This window comes from Bubalus kerabau, chromosome 4 (genome assembly GCF_029407905.1).
Source record: "Bubalus kerabau isolate K-KA32 ecotype Philippines breed swamp buffalo chromosome 4, PCC_UOA_SB_1v2, whole genome shotgun sequence".
Taxonomy (NCBI): domain Eukaryota; kingdom Metazoa; phylum Chordata; class Mammalia; order Artiodactyla; family Bovidae; genus Bubalus; species Bubalus kerabau.
Window position 1 is genome coordinate 109,812,325 of NC_073627.1, and position 19,360 is coordinate 109,831,684.

General features: G+C 38.0%; 1 protein-coding gene across 1 annotated transcript in view; it reads left to right on the top strand.

Moving 5' to 3' along the window:
• Positions 1 to 19,360, top strand: part of PGM5 (phosphoglucomutase 5) — a 208,322-nt gene that overhangs the window by 27,165 nt on the left and 161,797 nt on the right. The window contains exons 3-6 of the mRNA XM_055578264.1: positions 1,835 to 1,981; positions 5,110 to 5,235; positions 11,832 to 12,022; positions 12,619 to 12,773. Coding sequence (XP_055434239.1) covers positions 1,835 to 1,981; positions 5,110 to 5,235; positions 11,832 to 12,022; positions 12,619 to 12,773 — 619 coding nt within the window. The remainder of the gene's footprint in view (positions 1 to 1,834; positions 1,982 to 5,109; positions 5,236 to 11,831; positions 12,023 to 12,618; positions 12,774 to 19,360) is intronic.

Genomic DNA, 19,360 nt, shown 5'->3' on the forward strand with positions numbered 1-19,360 from the left:
ACTTTTGGAAATCAGTGTGCTTTGGCATAACAAACTCAGACAGAGACTTTTAAAATGTGATGGAAGTATCCCAAGAACATAAAGCAGTACCCGGGAGCCAGAGGGATATTCATGTATCATCTGGAAAGCTTAAAAAAAATGCAAAGATAAATAACTCTATTTAATTTTTTAAGTTTTGCAAAAGAATGAAAAATGTAAGGAGTGAAGTTGAGAAGGACTATGTTTATTTCTTTGTGGTCTTCACTTTTCCTGTAGAAGAACATGGGGGTATTAAAATACATTAGGCTTTTTTCCATCCGGTGAAATGGTGCTATTGCTATTCCTTTCCCCTCTCCCCCCACTTCATTGAGGTGTAATTGACATATTAAAAACATGTACATATTTAATGTATGCAGCTTGATGAATTTGGTAATTATTCCTTTTTATATGTTCAAGGAACCTTTTTGGGAGGTGATAACAGTGAAATGGGCTTCCCTGGTGGCTCAGTGGTAAAGAATTCTCCTGCCAATGCAGGAGACACACATTTGATCTCTGGGTCAGGAAGATCCCCTTGAGAAGGAAATGGCAACACACTCCAGTATTCTTGCCTGGAAAATCCCATGGGCAGAGGAGCCTGGAGGGCTACAATCCATGGGGTCATGAAGAGTCGGACATAACTTAGTGACTAAAACAGCAACTACCGTGCTATATTCTAAGGCAGCACTGTCTAATAGAAATATATTGTAAGCCATACATGTAATTAAAAATTTTCTAGTAGCCACATAAAATAGTAAAAAGAAGAAGGTGAAATGAATAAAATATTTTATTTCACTTGATATATCCAAAATATTATCACTTCAACATGTTACAATAAAATTAGGAATATAATCTATTCTGGTTTTATACTAACTCTTCAAAATGTGGCGTGCATTTTATAATTATAGCACATGTCAGTATAACTAGTCATAGTTATACTGTTGAACAAGTGTTCAATAGCCACATGTGGCTAGAGGCTATTGAATTGAATAGCATAGTTCTAAGGGCTGGGATAGAAGAGAAATCAAGAAACAATTGCAGTTCAATGGAAAATTGTAACTAGTGAGTGAGATCAATACACAAAGCTATCTATCTGTCAATCATTTATATTTTAGATCTTCAATCTACTTATTTACTTGATTCCCAAACTTACTGCAAAAAATCCAAAGTAGCTTGCAGTAAGATATAAAAATTAAAAAGAAAAAGGAGGACAGCTATTGATTTTATGTTCAATTTATTTAAAGCCTATCACTTCACCTTAATTGTCAACTTGACCTTGTAAAGATGTGCGTCAGATATTTTAAACTTCACTTTGAAAACTTGGGAGTCACTAGAGAGTATGAGTTGGGAAAACTAACGTACCCTGGTCAACTTATACACCAAATAGGCATCAGACCTGGGGGTAGAAGTCATACTTTCTCTAGGTGCACTTGGGAGGCTGCAGTTTAACTCTGGAGTCCCTCACTTCTGTCAAATGCATATCCTGTTTGTGTCTCATATCCTGAATAAAGCTGATGACATAACCGGGTCTCCCTGGCAGGTGTGCAACTATTTTTAGGGAAGACGTCTCATTGCTTAGAAGTGGATTAAAACAAAGCAACATGTGGGTTATTGGCCTGCACGGAACAGGTGAGGCTGGCCCCGTTTCCTCCAGAGTGGATGGATAAGAAATACTGAAGCCATTTGAACTGTGAACTGTTGACTGTTGTCTAGAACACAAAGAAATCTTCCTCCTGCTTGGTGGAGGAAGAGCTAACATTTCTCTGATTTATTTTTTATGCAGATTTATTTTTGGTGGTGCATTATTTTCCAATTTTAGGTCCTGCTCCAGATGTCGTCTCAGACAAAATCTACCAAATCAGCAAAACAATTGAGGAATACACTATATGCCCTGATTTGCGAATTGACCTGTCTCGACTAGGAAGACAAGAATTTGACCTGGAGAACAAATTCAAACCATTTAGAGGTAATTGGGAAATTGTATTTTGAAGAAAATTAGAACTCTGTGGATGGAGGTGACATTTTTTCTTCAGGGGAGAGCACATACAAAAGTGATGGAATTATCAATTTTAGGAGTGGCACTTGATAGATAGATATAAACTGAGTGTGGTGTGGAGGGAAATGAGAGCAGCCAAGATATTTGGAACTGGCAACTTTCAACAACTGCTTTCCAAACTCTATCATTTTTGACATAGGGAACATTTCACGGCTGACTCTTTTACAGTGTTCCAAGAATAGACTGTGAATTGCCAACACATGTCTTTACTTTTCTAAGCAATTAAGGTGAAGGTGCTGAAATACTTTAGATAATTAAAGAGAGACCCAACAAGGTAATGGAGTCACTAAAATTTCCCATGGAAGATAGGTGTTTCTTTTCCAAGCTAGGATCATGTAGTTTATCTTGATTCAATTCACAGTTGACCACCTGCTCTATACCACGCTCCATGATAGAAGATTTTACAAAGGAACTCACGAAGGACCAAATGGATTTAGGAAAATGGTTCAAAAATTAAAAACCAGGATGAAGTTGCCAAAAGTATTATCCTGTATGGTAGAGTGAATAAAACTTCTAAGTCCTCAGATTTAACCTTTCAATTTGTAGATTAATATTGAACCATGTAATAACATTAATACCAAGTAAATGCATATTATTATTCACCCTCTATTTTATCCTGTTGCTTTCTCCTAGAAGGCATACAAGTAGCAATAAAACAAACTTTTTTTTTAACTCCTTCAGTGCCTCTTATCAGCTTAAATCCAGTTTGTATTAAGATGGTATCCTTATTTTACAAGTAATTTATTTAGTTCAAAAGGTGAAATACCTAGTTCATGGCCACATGGTATTTTAGGGACAGAGAGGAGCTTGAAATGTACTATTTGGAGACACAGTGTTGGGCCAACTCTACCAGTTTTCTTGGAAGATTTTGAGTCAATTGCTTGCTTAGCTAGTGAGCAGAAGTTAATTGAAAGCCATGTGATACAGGATGCAATGATTCCTGATTTTATTAATCTAGTTGGGAGTATTCATACACACAATGGCTTGACAGCTAAAAGCAAGGGATATTTTATGTTAACTAAGTGATTTAAGTATACTTGATTGCATATGTTTGGATGTACTGGAAAATAAGATGACAGAAAAAGCAGGTATTATTATATTGTCAGGAAGAAATTTTGTTGGTTGATTGAATCTTCACAGTTGTATTAGTTGTCCAAGAGACCCAGATCTTTGGTGGCTCAGATTGAGGACCACTGTTTCAGTTACATTGCTCGCTTGGTGAGTTTTCTACAGGGCTGCAGACACCACGAGGTAGAGGGAGACATTCCCTGGTCTCAAGAATTTGAAAATGATTGGGATAATTTATGTGCTGTGTTCTTGCTATTTAAGTGTTGAGCAAGGCTTGAGTTAATTGGAAACAATTTAGTCTTTGGCATTTCATCTTAAAGGACGAAGAGCAAGAACTATGTGATGTGACCTTTCAGTTTTCATGGAAATCTACTTGCTTCCTTGTTTTTTTACATTTTTGTTTGGTATTAATGCTATTTACCTGCTATAAATACCAAATGTATTTAGGCAAGTAGTTCAAAAGTTAGACCCAGAATGAAATTGCCAAAAATATTATGCTATATTGTAGAGAGAGTAAAATTTCAAACATATTCACAAGCCGTAACCTTTCATTTTATAGATTAATTTTTTATTGTGATAAAATATATGTAACGTACACTATGTTAATAATTTTTAGACGCATTTTGTATAAACTTCTAATTAATTTATTTTATAGATTAGTATGGGCTTCCTTGGTGGCTCAGTGGTAAAGAATCCACCTGCAATACAGGAGACGCAGGACATGCAGGTTTGATCCCTGAGTCAGGAAGATCCTCTGGAGAAGGAAATGGCAACCCACTCCAGTATTTTTGCCTGGAGAATCCCATGGACAGAGGAGCCTGGTGGGCTATAGTTTATAGGGTTGCAGAGTCAGACATGACTGAGCATAGATTAATATCCTCCTCCTATTAAAGATGATTAAAAACTATCTGTGTTCTTGAAAAAGTTATTATATTTGAACTTGATTTAAGTGCAACGAAAGTATTTTTAGTGTGTACTTGATCGGATGAAGGGATATTTTCATGTTACATATAAAATCTCACCCACTAAATATTACACCTGGATTTACTTAAAAATTATTAAAGGTGGATTGGTAATATCTTTAGTGCAGGTTTAAATGTTTCAAGGTTCCAAAGTAGTATGTGTTTGAAAAATTTGAAAAATAGCATACATAAGTTTCAAAATTTAACTACAAATTTCAAAAGCAGAGCTCATGGACAAATTTTAGTGCCTAAAATAAAATATTTATTATTTCTGGGAAAAATATTTTCTGGTTACTAATTATGTACCACTCACCAAGTTTGAAAAGTATGATGTATTCTGGCTTTTATCAATCTGTGAAATAAATGGAAAAGACTTGATTTGGTTGTCTGGTCATTGGGTGGTGCAAGAGAGCATGTATGTTTAATGAAGATTTCTAAATATCTGGCACTCACTCTGAACCTGGTAATAGACTGGGCACATGGGAAACTTTACACAAACTCAGAAAAATATCCTTTATCACCAATTCAGAACCTGAATCTGCTTGGTACCATGGCATTTAGAAAGTAGGGGTCACTGCTGAGGTTACTTCTTGAATTGCTTCAGGCCAGCTGAGTCATTTTTTGGCCAGTCCCTACAGGAGAGGCAACCGGTTTTGCCAAGATGCCTCTTAGCACTGAGGTGTTTGCAGTTTGTGGGAGGGAGGTGGTGGAATGAAAAGAGTGGGGACAATAGGCATAGTTTTATCTTAATTACTTTATTCTTGTGGTTGATTTTTCACTTGCAAAGAAGAATTTGCAACTTGATGTTTTTTATACCATTTAATCATCTGCAAAGTTTGTAGCATCTTGATTGTGCTTTGTGATTTTTCTCTGCAAATGGACACTTTGCTTCCCGTGAAAATGTGTGGGGTTATGATGGGATTGTGATCAGAATTTCATGCTTTTTTATGCTTCCAAGAATCCCTCATGGATAGTCATTGGTGTCTCCTCTGGCTTTCCTACCCATAGTGGAGATAGTGGACCCAGTGGATATCTATCTCAACCTCCTTCGGACCATTTTTGACTTTAACGCCATCAAGAGTTTGCTGACTGGGCCTGGCCAACTGAAGATCCGAGTTGATGCCATGCATGGAGGTAAGCATGTGGTCTTCTATCAAGTGGTGAACAAGAAATGGTAAAGGAGACCTCAGTGTGTGTTGGGTTTCTGGGATTACAAGGAAGGTTGGATTCATAGATATTCACATGACATGTATACGTTCAGATAGATATGTGGGATACTCTGGAAGGCTTAAGGGCTCTGATCTCTCTTTTTTGATGCAACTGAAAAAAAAGCTTGAGCATATGATTTTCAGGCTATGCCTGTTACAGTGTGGAGTGGAAATAGCAAGATTGTAAATTAAAAAAAATTTTTGATCACAGTACATAGTTAAAAAAGTCAGATAGTTCATAGCTTGCTATGAAAAAAATCCTTCACAACTCTTTCCCCCAATTTTCTACTTTCCAGGGGCAGTCTTTTTTTTGGCGGGGGGAGGATGGTATTTATCTCTCTATTGCTAAATACTATGAATATACTGCTCCTTGTTGATTTTTCAGTTTGAGGTGTTACTGACTTCATACCATGGAAGATGAATCTGTAGTTCTTTTTCACTGTCTCCACTCACTAAATCCAAGCACACTTCCTTAAACAAGTTCTGTCATCATTTTGGTAAGATCAGTATGCAATGTCTAGATTATCATAACGTGGTTGAGCCATGCAAAATACTGTAATTATATTTTCCTTTCAGCACAACTTTTTTACTTCTTTGGAATTAGTAGTCATCTTGTTTTCTCATTATTCAGTTTTTGTGAAGTGTATTTACCACTGTTAACCCTCATACACTTCTAGTGTCAAAATCTTTTCTCACTTCACTTTTCTGGAGACCTGGAATCTCTATCTGCACTGGTAGTTCTGTGAGCTGCTGTTGTCCTGAAATCTCCACTTAGCATCATCCTGTAAATTCCCTTTACGCCTTTCTTATGTTGACTCTCCTATTTCTGGATCCTTTGCCTTTTGCTTTCTTGATTTACTCCTACATTTTGGAGGAGCACATTCTCCAGTTACTCTGTGAGAGCTCATGGGAGGTAAATGTTTTGAGTCATTGCATGTCTGAAAATGCCTGTTTTCTATGCTCATTCTGAATTGGTATTTATCTGAATATAGATATCTAGGTTGGATATTATTTTCCTTCAAAAGTTTGAGAGAATTGCTCCATTGTCTGGTAGCCATTCCTACCAAACTCAAGAAATCTGATGCTATTCTGATTTTTAATTCATGTTTTGAAATCTTCCCTTTTTTCTTTTCTAGAGGCTTTTGGGGCCTTTGATATGTGTTCAGTGTTCCTTCTTTTCACAACGATGAGTCTTAGTGTGGGACTATATTTCCCTATTGTGCCAGGCACTTGGAGGATCCTCTGAATCTAGAAACTTATGTCCTTTCATTCTGGGAAATTTTCTTACATTACTTCTTGGATGATTCCTCCATTATTTTCTCTTTCCTTTCTCCATAATGGCTATTGTTTAGATATTGACTCTACTGGACAGATCTTTTAATTATCCTTTTCTTTCCCCAGCACCCATTTTTCTTCTCTTTGTTTTGTGCTACTTTCTGGCAGATTTCTTCACTTTAGCTCCAAGTCCTTCCATTGTTTTTCAGTTCCACTGTCATATTTTTAATTTCCCAAAACATTTTTTTTTGTTTTCCAAATAACTTTTTAAAAATAACTTCTTACTCATGTTTCATGAGTACCATATCTTTTTTAAATAAGTCAGATGTATTGAGGTATAAAATTTATTTGCAGTAAAACTGATACTTTATTGGTATATAGTTTGATGAAGTTGGACAAACATGTACAGTAATGTAACCACTCAGACAGTCAAGGTATAGAATATCTCCCATGCTTCCACAAATTCTTTTCCATCCCTTGAAGTTTAACCTCTCCTCTTTCCCCTAGTCCCTGGCAATCACTCATCTGCTTTTTGCCCCATAGTTTTACCTTTTCCAGAAAGCCATATGAATGGAAACATACAATATGTAGCCATTTTCTTCAGGCTTTTTTCACTCAGCATAAGGTTTTAGAGATGCATTCATGGTGTTGTATGTATCAGTGGTTATTTCTTATTACTAATGAGTCGTATTCCTTTATATAGATGTACTACATTCTGTTTATCCATTCACCACTTGATACAGTTAGGGTTATTTCTAGGTTTTGGCTACTATAAACTGCTACAGACATTTGTGAAAAAGTCTTTATAGGAATATATGATTTCCTTTGTTTTAGATAAATACCTAGGAGTGAGATTGCTGGGTCATATAATGTGTATATTGAACTTAATAAGTAATTGCCAAACTATTTTCCAGAGTGACTACCATTTGCACTAACAGCAGAGTATGAAGGCTCCAGTTTCTCTGTGCCTTCACCAATACTTGGTATTCTCAGTCTTTTCAGTTTTACAGCCAGTCTGCCACATCTTGTTGATCTCTATTAGGATATGACTGATACATACTTTAAAGGATTTCTTCTCCCTGTGTAGTTTCTCTTTCTCCCATGTTGTTCTTTACTGTTTGTTTGGTCTCATATTAAAGAGTGAATTCAGTTCAGTCACTCAATCATGTCCAACTCTTTGCAACCCCATGGACTGCAGCATGCCAGACTTCCCTGTCTATCACCATCTCCCAGAGCCTGCTCAAACTCAAGTCCATCTAGTTGGTGATGTCATCCAACTGTCTCATCTTCTGTCGTCCCCTTCTCCTCCTGTTTTTAAGAGTGAGGTGCTAAAAATTTTGCTGGGAGCTCTGAGCCGACGTGTGGAACTTATCTTCCAAGGGCTTTACTCTAAGGTTTTCTTCCTGGGCTGTTTTGTTCTTTCCTATTCAGTTCAGTTCAGTTCAGTTCAGCTGCTCAGTCATGTCCGACTATATGGGACCCCATGAACTGCAGCACGCCAGGCCTCCCTATCCATCACCAACTGCCATAGTCTACCCAAACCCATGTCTATTGAGTCGGTGATGCCATCCAACGATCTCATCCTCTATCGTCCCCTTCTCCTCCTGCCCTCAATCTTTGCCAGCATCTGGGTTTTTTCAAATGAGTCAGCTCTTTGCATCAGGTAGCCAAAGTATTGGAGTTTTAGCTCCAACATCAGTCCTTCCAATGAACACCCAGGACTGATCTCCTTTAGGATGGACTGGTTGGATCTCCTTGCAGTCCAAGGGACTCTCAAGAGTCTTCTCCAACACCACAGTTCAAAAGCATCAATTCTTCTGCGCTCAGCTTTCTTTATGGTCCAACTCTCAGTTCCATACATGACTACTGGAAAAACCATAGCCTTGACTAGATGGACCTTTGTTGACGAAGTAATGTCTCTGCTTTTGAATATGCTATCTAGGTTGGTCATAACTTTCCATCCAAGGAGTAAGAGTCTTTTAATTTCATGACTGCAATCGCCATCTGCAGTGATTTTGGAGCCCCCCAAAATAAAGTCAGCCACTGTTTGCACTGTTTCCCCATCTATTTGCCACAAAATGATAGGACCAGATGCCATGATCTTCGTTTTCTGAATGTTGAGCTTTAAGCCAACATTTTCACTTTCCTCTTTCACTTTCATCAAGAGACTCTTTAGCTCCTCTTCACTTTCTGCCGTAAGGGTGGTGTCTTCTGCATATCAGAGGTTATTGATATTTCTCCCGGCAATCTTGATTCCAGCTTGTGCTTCTTCCGGCCCAGCATTTCTCATGATGTACTCTGCATAGAAGTTAAATAAGCAGGGTGACAATATACAGCCTTGATGTACTCCTTTTCCTATTTGGAACCAGTGTGTTGTTCCATGTCCAGTTCTAATTGTTGCTTCCTAACCTGCATACAGGTTTCTCAAGAGGCAGGTCAGGTAGTCTGGTATTCCTATCTCCTTAAAAATTTTCCACACTTTATTTTGATCCACACAGTCAAAGGCTTTGGCATAGTCAATAAAGCAGAAATAGATGTTTTTCTGGAACTCTCTTGCTTTTTCAGTGATCCAGCAGATGTTGGCAATTTGATCTCTGGTTCCTCTGCCTTTTCTAAAACTAACTTGAACATCTGGAAGTTCACGGTTCACATATTGCTGAAGCCTGGCTTGGAGAATTTTGAGCATGACTTTACTAGCATGTGAGATGAGTGCAATTGTGCGGTAGTTTGAGCATTCTTTGGAATTGCCTTTCTTTGGGATTGGAATGAAAACTGACCTTTTCCAGTCCTGTGGCCACTGCTGAGTTTTCCAAATTTGCTGGCATATTGAGTGGACCACTTTCACAGCATCATCTTTCAGGATTTGAAATAGCTCAACTGGAATTCCATCACCTCCACTAGCTTTGTTCATAGTGATGCTTTCTAAGGCCCACTTGACTTCACATTCCAGGATGTCTGGGTCTAGGTGAGTGTGAGTGATCACACCATAGTGATTATTTGGGTCATGAAGATCTTTTTTGTACAGTTCTTATGTGTATTCTTGCCACCTCTTCTTAATTTCTTCTGCTTCTGTTAGGTTCATACCATTTCTGTCCTTTATTGAGCCCATCTTTGCATGAAATGGTCCCTTGATATCTCTATAATTTTCTTGAAGAGATCTCTAGTCTTTCCTATTCTATTGTTTTCCTCTATTTCTTTGCATTGATCACTGAGGAAGGCTTTCTTATCTCTCCTTGCTATTCTTTGGAACTCTGCATTCAAATGGGTATATTTTTCTTTTTTCCTTTGCTTTTCGCTTCTCTTCTTTTCACAGCTATTTGTAAGGCCTCCTCAGACAGCCATTTTGCTTTTTTGCATTTCTTTTTCTTGCAGATGGTCTTGATTCCTGTCTCCTGTAGTGTCATGAACCTCTGTCCATCGTTCATCCAGCACTCTGTATCAAATCTAGTCCCTTATAGCTATTTCTCGCTTCCACTGTATAGTCATAAGGGATTTGATTTAGGTCATACCTGAATGGTCTAGTGGTTTTCCCTACTTTCTTCAATTTAAGTCTGAATTTGGCAATAAGGAACTCATGATCTGAGCCATAGTCAGCTCCTGGTCTTGTTTTTGCTAACTGTATAGAGCTTCTCCATCTTTGGCTGCAAATAATATAATCAATCTGATTTCGGTGTTGAGCATCTGGTGATGTCTATGTGTAGAGTCTTCTCTTGTGTTGTTGGAAGAGGGTGTTTGCTATGACCAGTGCATTCTCTTGGCAAAACTCTATTAGCCTTTGCCTTGCTTCATTCTGTATTCCAAGGCCAAATTTGCCTGTTACTCCAGGTGTTTCTTGACTTCCTACTTTTGCATTCCAGTCCCCTATATTGAAAAGGACATCTTTTTTGGGTGTCAGTTCTAGAAGGTGTTGTAAGTCTTCATAGAACCGTTCAACTTCAGGCTGGTTATATTCCACAGAAATATAACTTTGGGCTAGTTATATTCCACAGAAAGGGCTCTTTCTGTTTCTTGCCTTAGCATTATCTGACCTAGAGGGAAGAGAGTTTCTCTTTCCAAAGAGTTTGAAAATTGTTTCTGGATTTAAGCCTCACTGCCTAGCTTGTACCATGTGTTCATCTCTGAATCAGTCACTCTGGTTGAGGGATGGAGGATTGGCAGACCTAGGTCACCTCCCTAGTTTGGGGGGAAGTAGGATTCAGCCACACTCAGATTCCATGAACTGAGATGGAAAAAGGATTGGTTCTCTAAAGAAGACCCAAAATACTGCTATCAGAGGAAAGGAAAATGGGTGCTGGGCAGGCAAAATCAAAGTGTGTTCACTGTTTGTGGTTTGTATTCTATTAGTTGAAAATAAACGGAAAGCGGTACTTTTATGTATTTCAGCCAACAGGATTACATGCTTGTCCCCAAATGTGCTGTGTGTTCTACCTCAGGCTCCATTCCCTTGTTCACAGTGTTCTTTTCATTTGGATAGCATCCTTACTTCTGTCAAATTTATATTCTCCCATGTTCTCCCAGAAATGCTGCTCCATTTTGAAGCCTTGCCTATGGTCATTTCTCTTTTAAGCTGTTGGATTTCATTATTTAATAAATACATTATACATTGAATTGAACTAGTCGTACAAGTCCAGTCACTCACCTGCAGATGTGACTCATCCCACTGCCAGGCTGAGAGCCCAGACTGAGAGTACTTTGTGTCCCTGGATACCCTCTGTTCTTCACATAAGAGTTCTGTGTTAGGCACTCCATGAATGTGTGTTGAACTGGAAAACACAACTCCTTAGCATTTATTTTGTAAAATGTACTTAGTTGTATATGCTTCAGTGGTTGGCAGTATTTAATTATATACTTGGCAAAGTTAAAACATCTGTAGAGACAAAGAACATCGCTAGAGCCTTTAAGTGCTTTTGCATATATTTAACTAATGCTTTTAATATAAAAAGTAACAGCCCATGAATTATTATTAGGTAGTTGATTTCTTTTTGGCAGTGTTTTAGGAAAGTTTTGGAGAAAAATTTCATGCAGCTGGATTATTGAATACAACTTCTATATGCCTAACATAGTCACTGGCACATAGATGCTCAATGAGTAGTAATTGAAATAACCATTTTTCTGTGCTTGAAAAAACTTGTAGAATTTATATTCTTTTTTCTTGTGCTATGAAGTAGCCTTCTTCTAAGAAGAACAAAACACCCTTGGGGGAGGAGTTATACAAAGATCTCACATTGCTGTGTATCTTTTTTTAAGTTATGGGACCCTATGTGAGGAAAGTTCTGTGTGATGAGCTGGGGGCCCCAGCCAATTCTGCAATCAACTGTGTTCCCCTGGAAGATTTTGGAGGGCAGCATCCTGACCCAAACCTGACATATGCAACCACCCTTCTGGAAGCTATGAAAGGAGGGGAATATGGATTTGGAGCTGCATTTGATGCTGATGGGGTAAGGAGGAAAGCTTTCTGCCTGCTGATCCTTTTGATGTATAATGAGCCAAACACTGGAAACCAGAGAATTATTGAATACCTCTGGGGCTGACACATATGGGGCATACGAACCTTAACTGGCTCCGCATCTGCCCTTCTATTTAATGGCCTAGTATTGCATGTAAATAGCCATTACTTTTCTTTTTCCAAGTAGCAGTATGTTATAAAGTTGTTATTTCTTTAAAAAAAATTCATGCAGTCCATTTTTATTTATAGCTGATCTTGTTGAGATCACCATGTTAAGAAACCAGCTATTTTAGTAATAATCTCTGTTCTCCATTATGTTTGGGGGACGTGTGAATGAAGACTGTAGAGGCTACTAAAGCCTGAGGAAGTCATCCACATTTCGACAGGTCGGATATTTTCCTAGTGGTGTCAAGATCTTGGGCCCTGCATTATTCATGGATTTTAGTTTCCCACGCCCTCTTTGCCCTCTTTCAAGTGGTTTTACATTGTTTAAATGTGAGGATGGCAGTGAGTGCCTTGTGATGATGGGAATGGACTGCTAGCAGCAGATGCCTTTGCCTGAACATTTTCACACATTCTTTCCCACAGGACCGTTACATGATCCTAGGCCAAAATGGCTTCTTTGTGAGCCCTTCCGACTCCTTGGCCATCATTGCCGCCAACCTCTCTTGCATTCCGTATTTCCGTCAGATGGGAGTCCGAGGGTTTGGAAGGAGTATGCCCACCAGCACAGCCCTCGACAGGTAAGCAAAATGTCACTGTGGAAAACTGCATGACAGGCCTCTGATGTCATTGTTCCCTCTGCTGTGGCTATCACTCATTCTCCCCTCTCACTTTGGGAACTTGTTGAATTTAGAGATATGGGAATTTAGAGACATGGTATAGTTAGTAGAAGTGTGAAAAATCAGGTGGCCTGAACTGGGTTCTGCTACATCTTAGCTCTTAGGAACTTGGGAGACTTATTTGATTTCTGTGTCTCTGTTTTCTTATCTTTAAAATGAGCATGATAATAGTATCATCCTTACATGGATTGTATGAGGTAGGAATGAGGTGATTCTTATAAACCATGTAACAGAACGCATGGTTCATAGTAAATGCTTCATAAATGTTTGGTAAGAAAACTTACTAAATATGTAAGCGGGGTAGAAAGATCAGATAATATTATTTTAAAATGCTCACTTATCTCAGGCTTCCCTGGTAGCTCAGCTGGTAAAGAATCTGCCTGCAATCCAGGAGACCCCGGTTCAGTTCCTGGGTTGAGAAGATCCCCTGGAGAAGGGATAGACAACCCACTCCAGTATTCTGGCCTGGAGAATTTCATGGACAGAGGAGCCTGGCAGGCTACAGTCCATGGGATTGCAAAGAGTCAGACATGACTGAGCAACTTTTACTATATCATCATTAGTTCTGTAAAAACAGGGAAGATAAGTTTGTTGTGAGAATGAAGCAAGATACACATGGAAAATGCTCAACAGGAGACTCTGTAGATAACAGTCTAAGGTTTCTTGACCTGGCTCTATCCACCCATCTTTTACTTTATCTTAGAAAACAGTGAATTTCAGAGTCTAATATTTTCAAGCAATGTATATTATTGTGGAAGCAGGATTTGTTCATGATGGAAAGTTAAAAAAAAAACAGAAAACTAGGAAAATGTAAGCAACTCTGCCTGAGCCACTTATGTTAATTGATAAATGTATATTCCCCACTGAATCTCTTTATATACATATATAATATATATACATAGTTATAAATCATATATAACATACATAATATAATATGTATAATATATATTTGCCTTTTTGTGAAACTGAAAAGAGATCTGAAAGTACATACTGCCTTGTAACTTTTTTCCCCATCAACAATCTCCAAGTCTGTTAATACACTTTGCCTTAATACACTTTTATATCATCTAAAACCAAGGTCATATTCATATTCAAATTTCCCCCGAGTGTCCTTGGAGTGTCTTTAATGGATGATTTTGCCCAAAGCAGCATCCTGTCTAACATCATACATTGCATCTGGTTGTCACATCTCTTAAGTCTTTTAGAATCTAGCACAAGCCTTTTATCTTTTAGTTAATGATAATGATTTTTGAGGAGACCAGACCAGTTGTCCTGAAGAATCTCATCTTCTGGATTGTGAAGTTATTTCCTCATGATGTTACCATTCATTCAGTCATTCCTGAAGTAAATTTTATATGCAGTGAAGTGAGTTAAGGGTACAATTCAATGAGTTTTGGGAAAGGTATACATGTGGGTGACAACCAATGAAAATAAGATATAGAACATTCCCATCAGCCCCCAAAGTTCCTCCTTCCATTGCCCCATTGTTGTAATTTCTTCTGCCATATTTAGGCTTTGCCTATTCTTGAGCTTCACAAAAATAGAATCATATACTACATATTTGTTACTAGTATTTTCATTTAATAAATTTTTTTTATTCATACACATTCACTGAATTTGTAACTAGTTCATTCCCCTATGGTGCAGTATAGTAGATCAATGCATGAATACATCACAATTTATTTTTCCAGTATCCTGTTGATGAACATTTGGGTTGTTTTCACTTATTAGATACTATAAATCATGCCATTATAAACATTCTTACACATGTCTTTTTGTGTATGCATCTACATTTCTTCAGTTAATATCCAGGAGTAGAGTGCTGATTGTAGGATAGATGTATGTTTAATTTAACAAGAAACTGCCAAACTATTTTCCATTTTATACTCTTATTTACAACGTGTGAGAGTTTTAGTGGCTTTATATCTTCTACAACATTTGGTGTTATCAGTCTTTTTTATTTTAACCAGTGTAGTGAGTGCAAAATAGTGTTTCATTTTGGTTTAAATTTGTATTGTTCTAGTGATGTTGAGCTCATTTTCATATGCTCATTGTCCATTTATGAACTTCTTTGTTATGTACCTGTTTGAAATATATTTGCTCAGTTGAAGGTGCATTATTTGTCTTTTTGTTACTGATTTATAGAAGTTCTTTATATATTCTCAATAATAAGTTTTTTTTTTTTTGGCTATACTGCCAGCTTGTGGGATCTTAGTTTCCTGACCAAGGATTGAACCCAGGTCCTCAGCAGTGAGAGGCCTAACCACTGGTCCACCAGGGAATTCCCTGGATAATAAGTCTTTTGTCATATATATGTATTACAAACATTTTCTCCATGCCTGTCACTTCCCCACTCAAATTCTTTTTTTTTTTTTAATTTTATTTTTAAACTTTACATAACTGTATTAGTTTTGCCAAATATCAAAATGAATCCGCCACAGGTATACATGTGTTCCCCATCCTGAACCCTCCTCCTTCCTCCCTCCCCATTCCATCCCTCTGGGTAGTCCCAGTGCACCAGCCCCAAGCATCCAGTATCGTGCATCGAACCTGGACTGGCAACTCATTTCATACATGATATTTTACATGTTTCAATGCCATTCTCCCAAATCTTCCCACCCTCTCCCTCGCCCACAGAGTCCATAAGACTGTTCTATACATCAGTGTCTCTTTTGCTGTCTCGTACACAGGGTTATTGTTACCATCTTTCTAAATTCCATATATATGCATTAGTATACTGTATTGGTGTTTTTCTTTCTGGCTTACTTCACTCTGTATAATAGGCTCCAGTTTCATCCACCTCATTAGAACTGATTCAAATGTATTCTTTTTAATGGCTGAATAATACTCCACTGTGTATATGTACCACAGCTTTCTTATCCATTCATCTGCTGATGGACATCTAGGTTGCTTCCATGTCCTGGCTATTATAAACAGTGCTGCGATGAACATTGGGGTACTCGTGTCTCTTTCCCTTCTGGTTTCCTCAGTGTGTATGCCCAGCAGTGGGATTGCTGGATCATAAGGCAGGTCTATTTCCAGTTTTTTAAGGAATCTCCACACTGTTCTCCATAGTGGCTGTACTAGTTTGCATTCCCACCAACAGTGTAAGAGGGTTCCCTTTTCTCCACACCCTCTCCAGCATTTATTACTTGTAGACTTTTGGATCGCAGCCATTCTGACTGGTGTGAAATGGTACCTCATAGTGGTTTTGATTTGCATTTCTCTGATAATGAGTGATGTTGAGCATCCTTTCATGTGTTTGTTAGCCATCTGTATGTCTTCTTTGGAGAAATGTCTGTTTAGTTCTTTGGCCCATTTTTTGATTGGGTTATTTATTTTTCTGGAGTTGAGCTGCAGGAGTTGCTTGTATATTCTTGAGATTAGTTGTTTGTCAGTTGCTTCATTCCCACTCAAATTCTTAATTGTGTCTTTTGATGAGTGTGAGTTTTAAATTTTGACAATGTCCAGTTTTTTTCTTATATAATTGTGTGCTTAGTCACTCAGTCATGTCGGACTCTTTGCAACCCCATGGACTGTAGCCTACCAGGCTCTTCTGTCCATGGAGCTTCTCCAGGCAAGAATACTGGAGTGGATTGCTATGCCCTCCTCCATAGGATTTTCCCAACCCAGGGATCAAACCCAGGTCTCCCGAATTGCAGGTGGATTTTTTACTGTCTGAGCCACCAGGGAAGCCCAAGAATACTGGAGTGGGTAGCCTATCCTTTCTCCAGGGGATCTTCCCAATCCAGAAATTGAACCAGGGTCTTCTGCATTGCAGGCAGATTCTTTACCAGCTGAGCTGCCAGGGAAGCCCTCGTAAAATTAATATATACTTTTTTATCCTCTGTAAGAAATCTTTGCTTATGCAAAGGTCAAAAAGATGCTTTTTTCCTATCCTTTCTTCTAGAATCATTGTAGTTTTAATTTTACATTTAAGTCTTTGAGGATTTTGAATTAATTTTTCTGTGGGTTATAAGGCAGGGGTTGAGGCTCACTTTTTCCCTATATCCACTTGTTATTGAAAAGAATTTACCTTTCCCTTGATGTGTCTGTCAAAAATCAGTTGACCATATATATGTGAGTCTGTTTCAAGATTATCCCTTCTGCTCCATTGATCTATTGTCTATCCCTATGCCAATATTTCCTTGTCTTGATTATTGAAATTTTAAAGTAATTGTTTAAGTCAGATGACTCCCCCAACTCTTATTTCCTTTTTCTTCATATAGAAAAAATTATATATCTAATGTCCTTTGCATTTCTATATACATTTTAGAATCAACTTGTTATTTTCTACTAGGGCCTGTTGCAATTTTGATTGAAATTGTGTTGAGTCCACAGAGCAATTCTGGAAGAATTGCATTTCAATAATATTGAGATTTCTAGTCCATGAATATGATATATCTCTCATTTTATTTAGTTTTCTTTAATTTCTCTTACATACTTTGTAGGTTAGTTTCTCTTCTGTATATTTTGTAGTTTAGCGTGGAAATCTTTACAATTTTTGTTAAATTGATTCATGAGTATTTTGTATATTTTGATGCTAATGCAAATGGAATAGTTTTATAAGTTTGATTTTCTAGTTGCTTGCCACTAGTAATTAGAAATATAATTGATTTCTGTAAATTGATCTTTTAATCCTCCCCCGGTACATAGATGAATCAGATGACTTTTGGATGCCCGCTATGTTCCTTCTTTCCCTCAGGTGATATTGATGTCAAATCTGTGATAATGAACCAACCACAGTTTAAAATTCTTGCTTAGCAGCTCCAAAGGGTAGGATGTGTAATTCTATTCTTCCCCATTTGCCTTGGTTTATATCTTTCCTTTTAAAAAAAAAAATCAACAAAACTTGTAGAAAGCAAAGCAAAAACCAGACTGTCTCTAGAAATGGAAAACCCAGAGTCATAGAGCATCCTGAGTTCTATGCAGGTTACTTAATATTCTGGGAGGATATATAAGGTGGCTCAGTGGTTGGTAAAGAATCCGCCTACCAGTGCCGGAGACTTGGGAGAAATGTGAGTTCAATCACTGTGTCAGAAAGAGGAAATGGCAACCCACTCCAGTATTCTCTCCTAGAGAATCACATGGACAGAGGAATCTGGCAGGCTGCCGTCCATGGGGTCACAGAGGGTCAGAAAGACCCAGCAACTGAGCATGCATGTACACTTATACATAATCTTACAATTCAGAAAGAACTTTCATTAATTTGAACTCACTTGATCTTTGCAATAATTTAGAAAGGTATTGGGTAGACATTACTCTCAGCATATTAAAGATGCTGAACCAATTATCAGAGAGATTAAGTGACACAAGTTTACACAGCTAATAAGAAAGTGACCTGGGATTTGAAACTATTGCATCTGCCTAGTAACTGCAACTTAATCAGGATGGTTTCTGAGAGACCAGTTGCGAATATTGCTCAGCTCTCCCGTGGGGTAGTCAGCAGCTTCCCAAACCCTGGCCGGGAGCGGCCGGTTTCATTCTGACAACACAACCCATTTGTGCTCTTTTCTTATGGAAATTTCCCAGTTGTTCTCGGTTTCAGTTTATCCCTCCTTCCCAATGAATCTCTGTTTCAGTCAGAAACCAGAAGCCTTGCTTAGAAAGTTCACAGAGGACCTGTTCTGATACCTAAGTGACCATTTAAAAGGATTATTCATGCTTGCTGGTTGGGACTCAGAATTCTGTGGGACTCTGAAGTGGTGATTTGTTTTGGGTATTTGATCTCTTGTTGAGTCCCTGGTGGATTCTCCTGATAGACACTTTATAAGTTTCTTCTTCATGAAAGAAATGCTGCCTCAAAATTTTATCTTGTCAGTAGTTTCCCACTTAGGTTATTTTTTAATTAATAAAATCATAGGAATGTGCCCCTAAATGTCAGACCCTGGAAGAAAGACAGCGAAGTGACTGAGACACATTCAATGGTACACTTGCCCAAACTCCTCGGATTGCAGAATAAGGGAGGCCTGCACCCTTGATGTTGATGAATTATTCAGACAAACTTCCATTGTTTCATGGATAATTGTTGTTTCCCAAGGGAAGACTTTCAGTATCTTTCATTTCTACTCTAACAATATCACTGAAACAAGGATTCCATTTACCCCAGAATAATACCGTTTCAGCCTTGAAAATGGCATTCCTTTGGGCTTTGTCATTCTGAATGTGTCTGATTTGTGGTTACAGATGAATCTGTGTTGCTGAAATAATTTTGGTTCAAATTATTCGAGAAGTAAAGCACATTAGAAGTATATTTGTGACCCAAGATTTATCTTTACCCCATGAGGCTGTATTAAATAATCCTCTGTGTTATCATTCTTCAGTATACTTATGAAGCACCCATCTGTGCTTGGTCCTGTGCTGACTGCCATGTTAAGCAAGGCAGACATGTGCAGACATGAACTGTCCTCATTAAGAGATATTTAGAGCCTCAATCAAGGCTGGCATCCTAGTATACACTGCAAGGGAGCCATATCTAGAAAGTATGT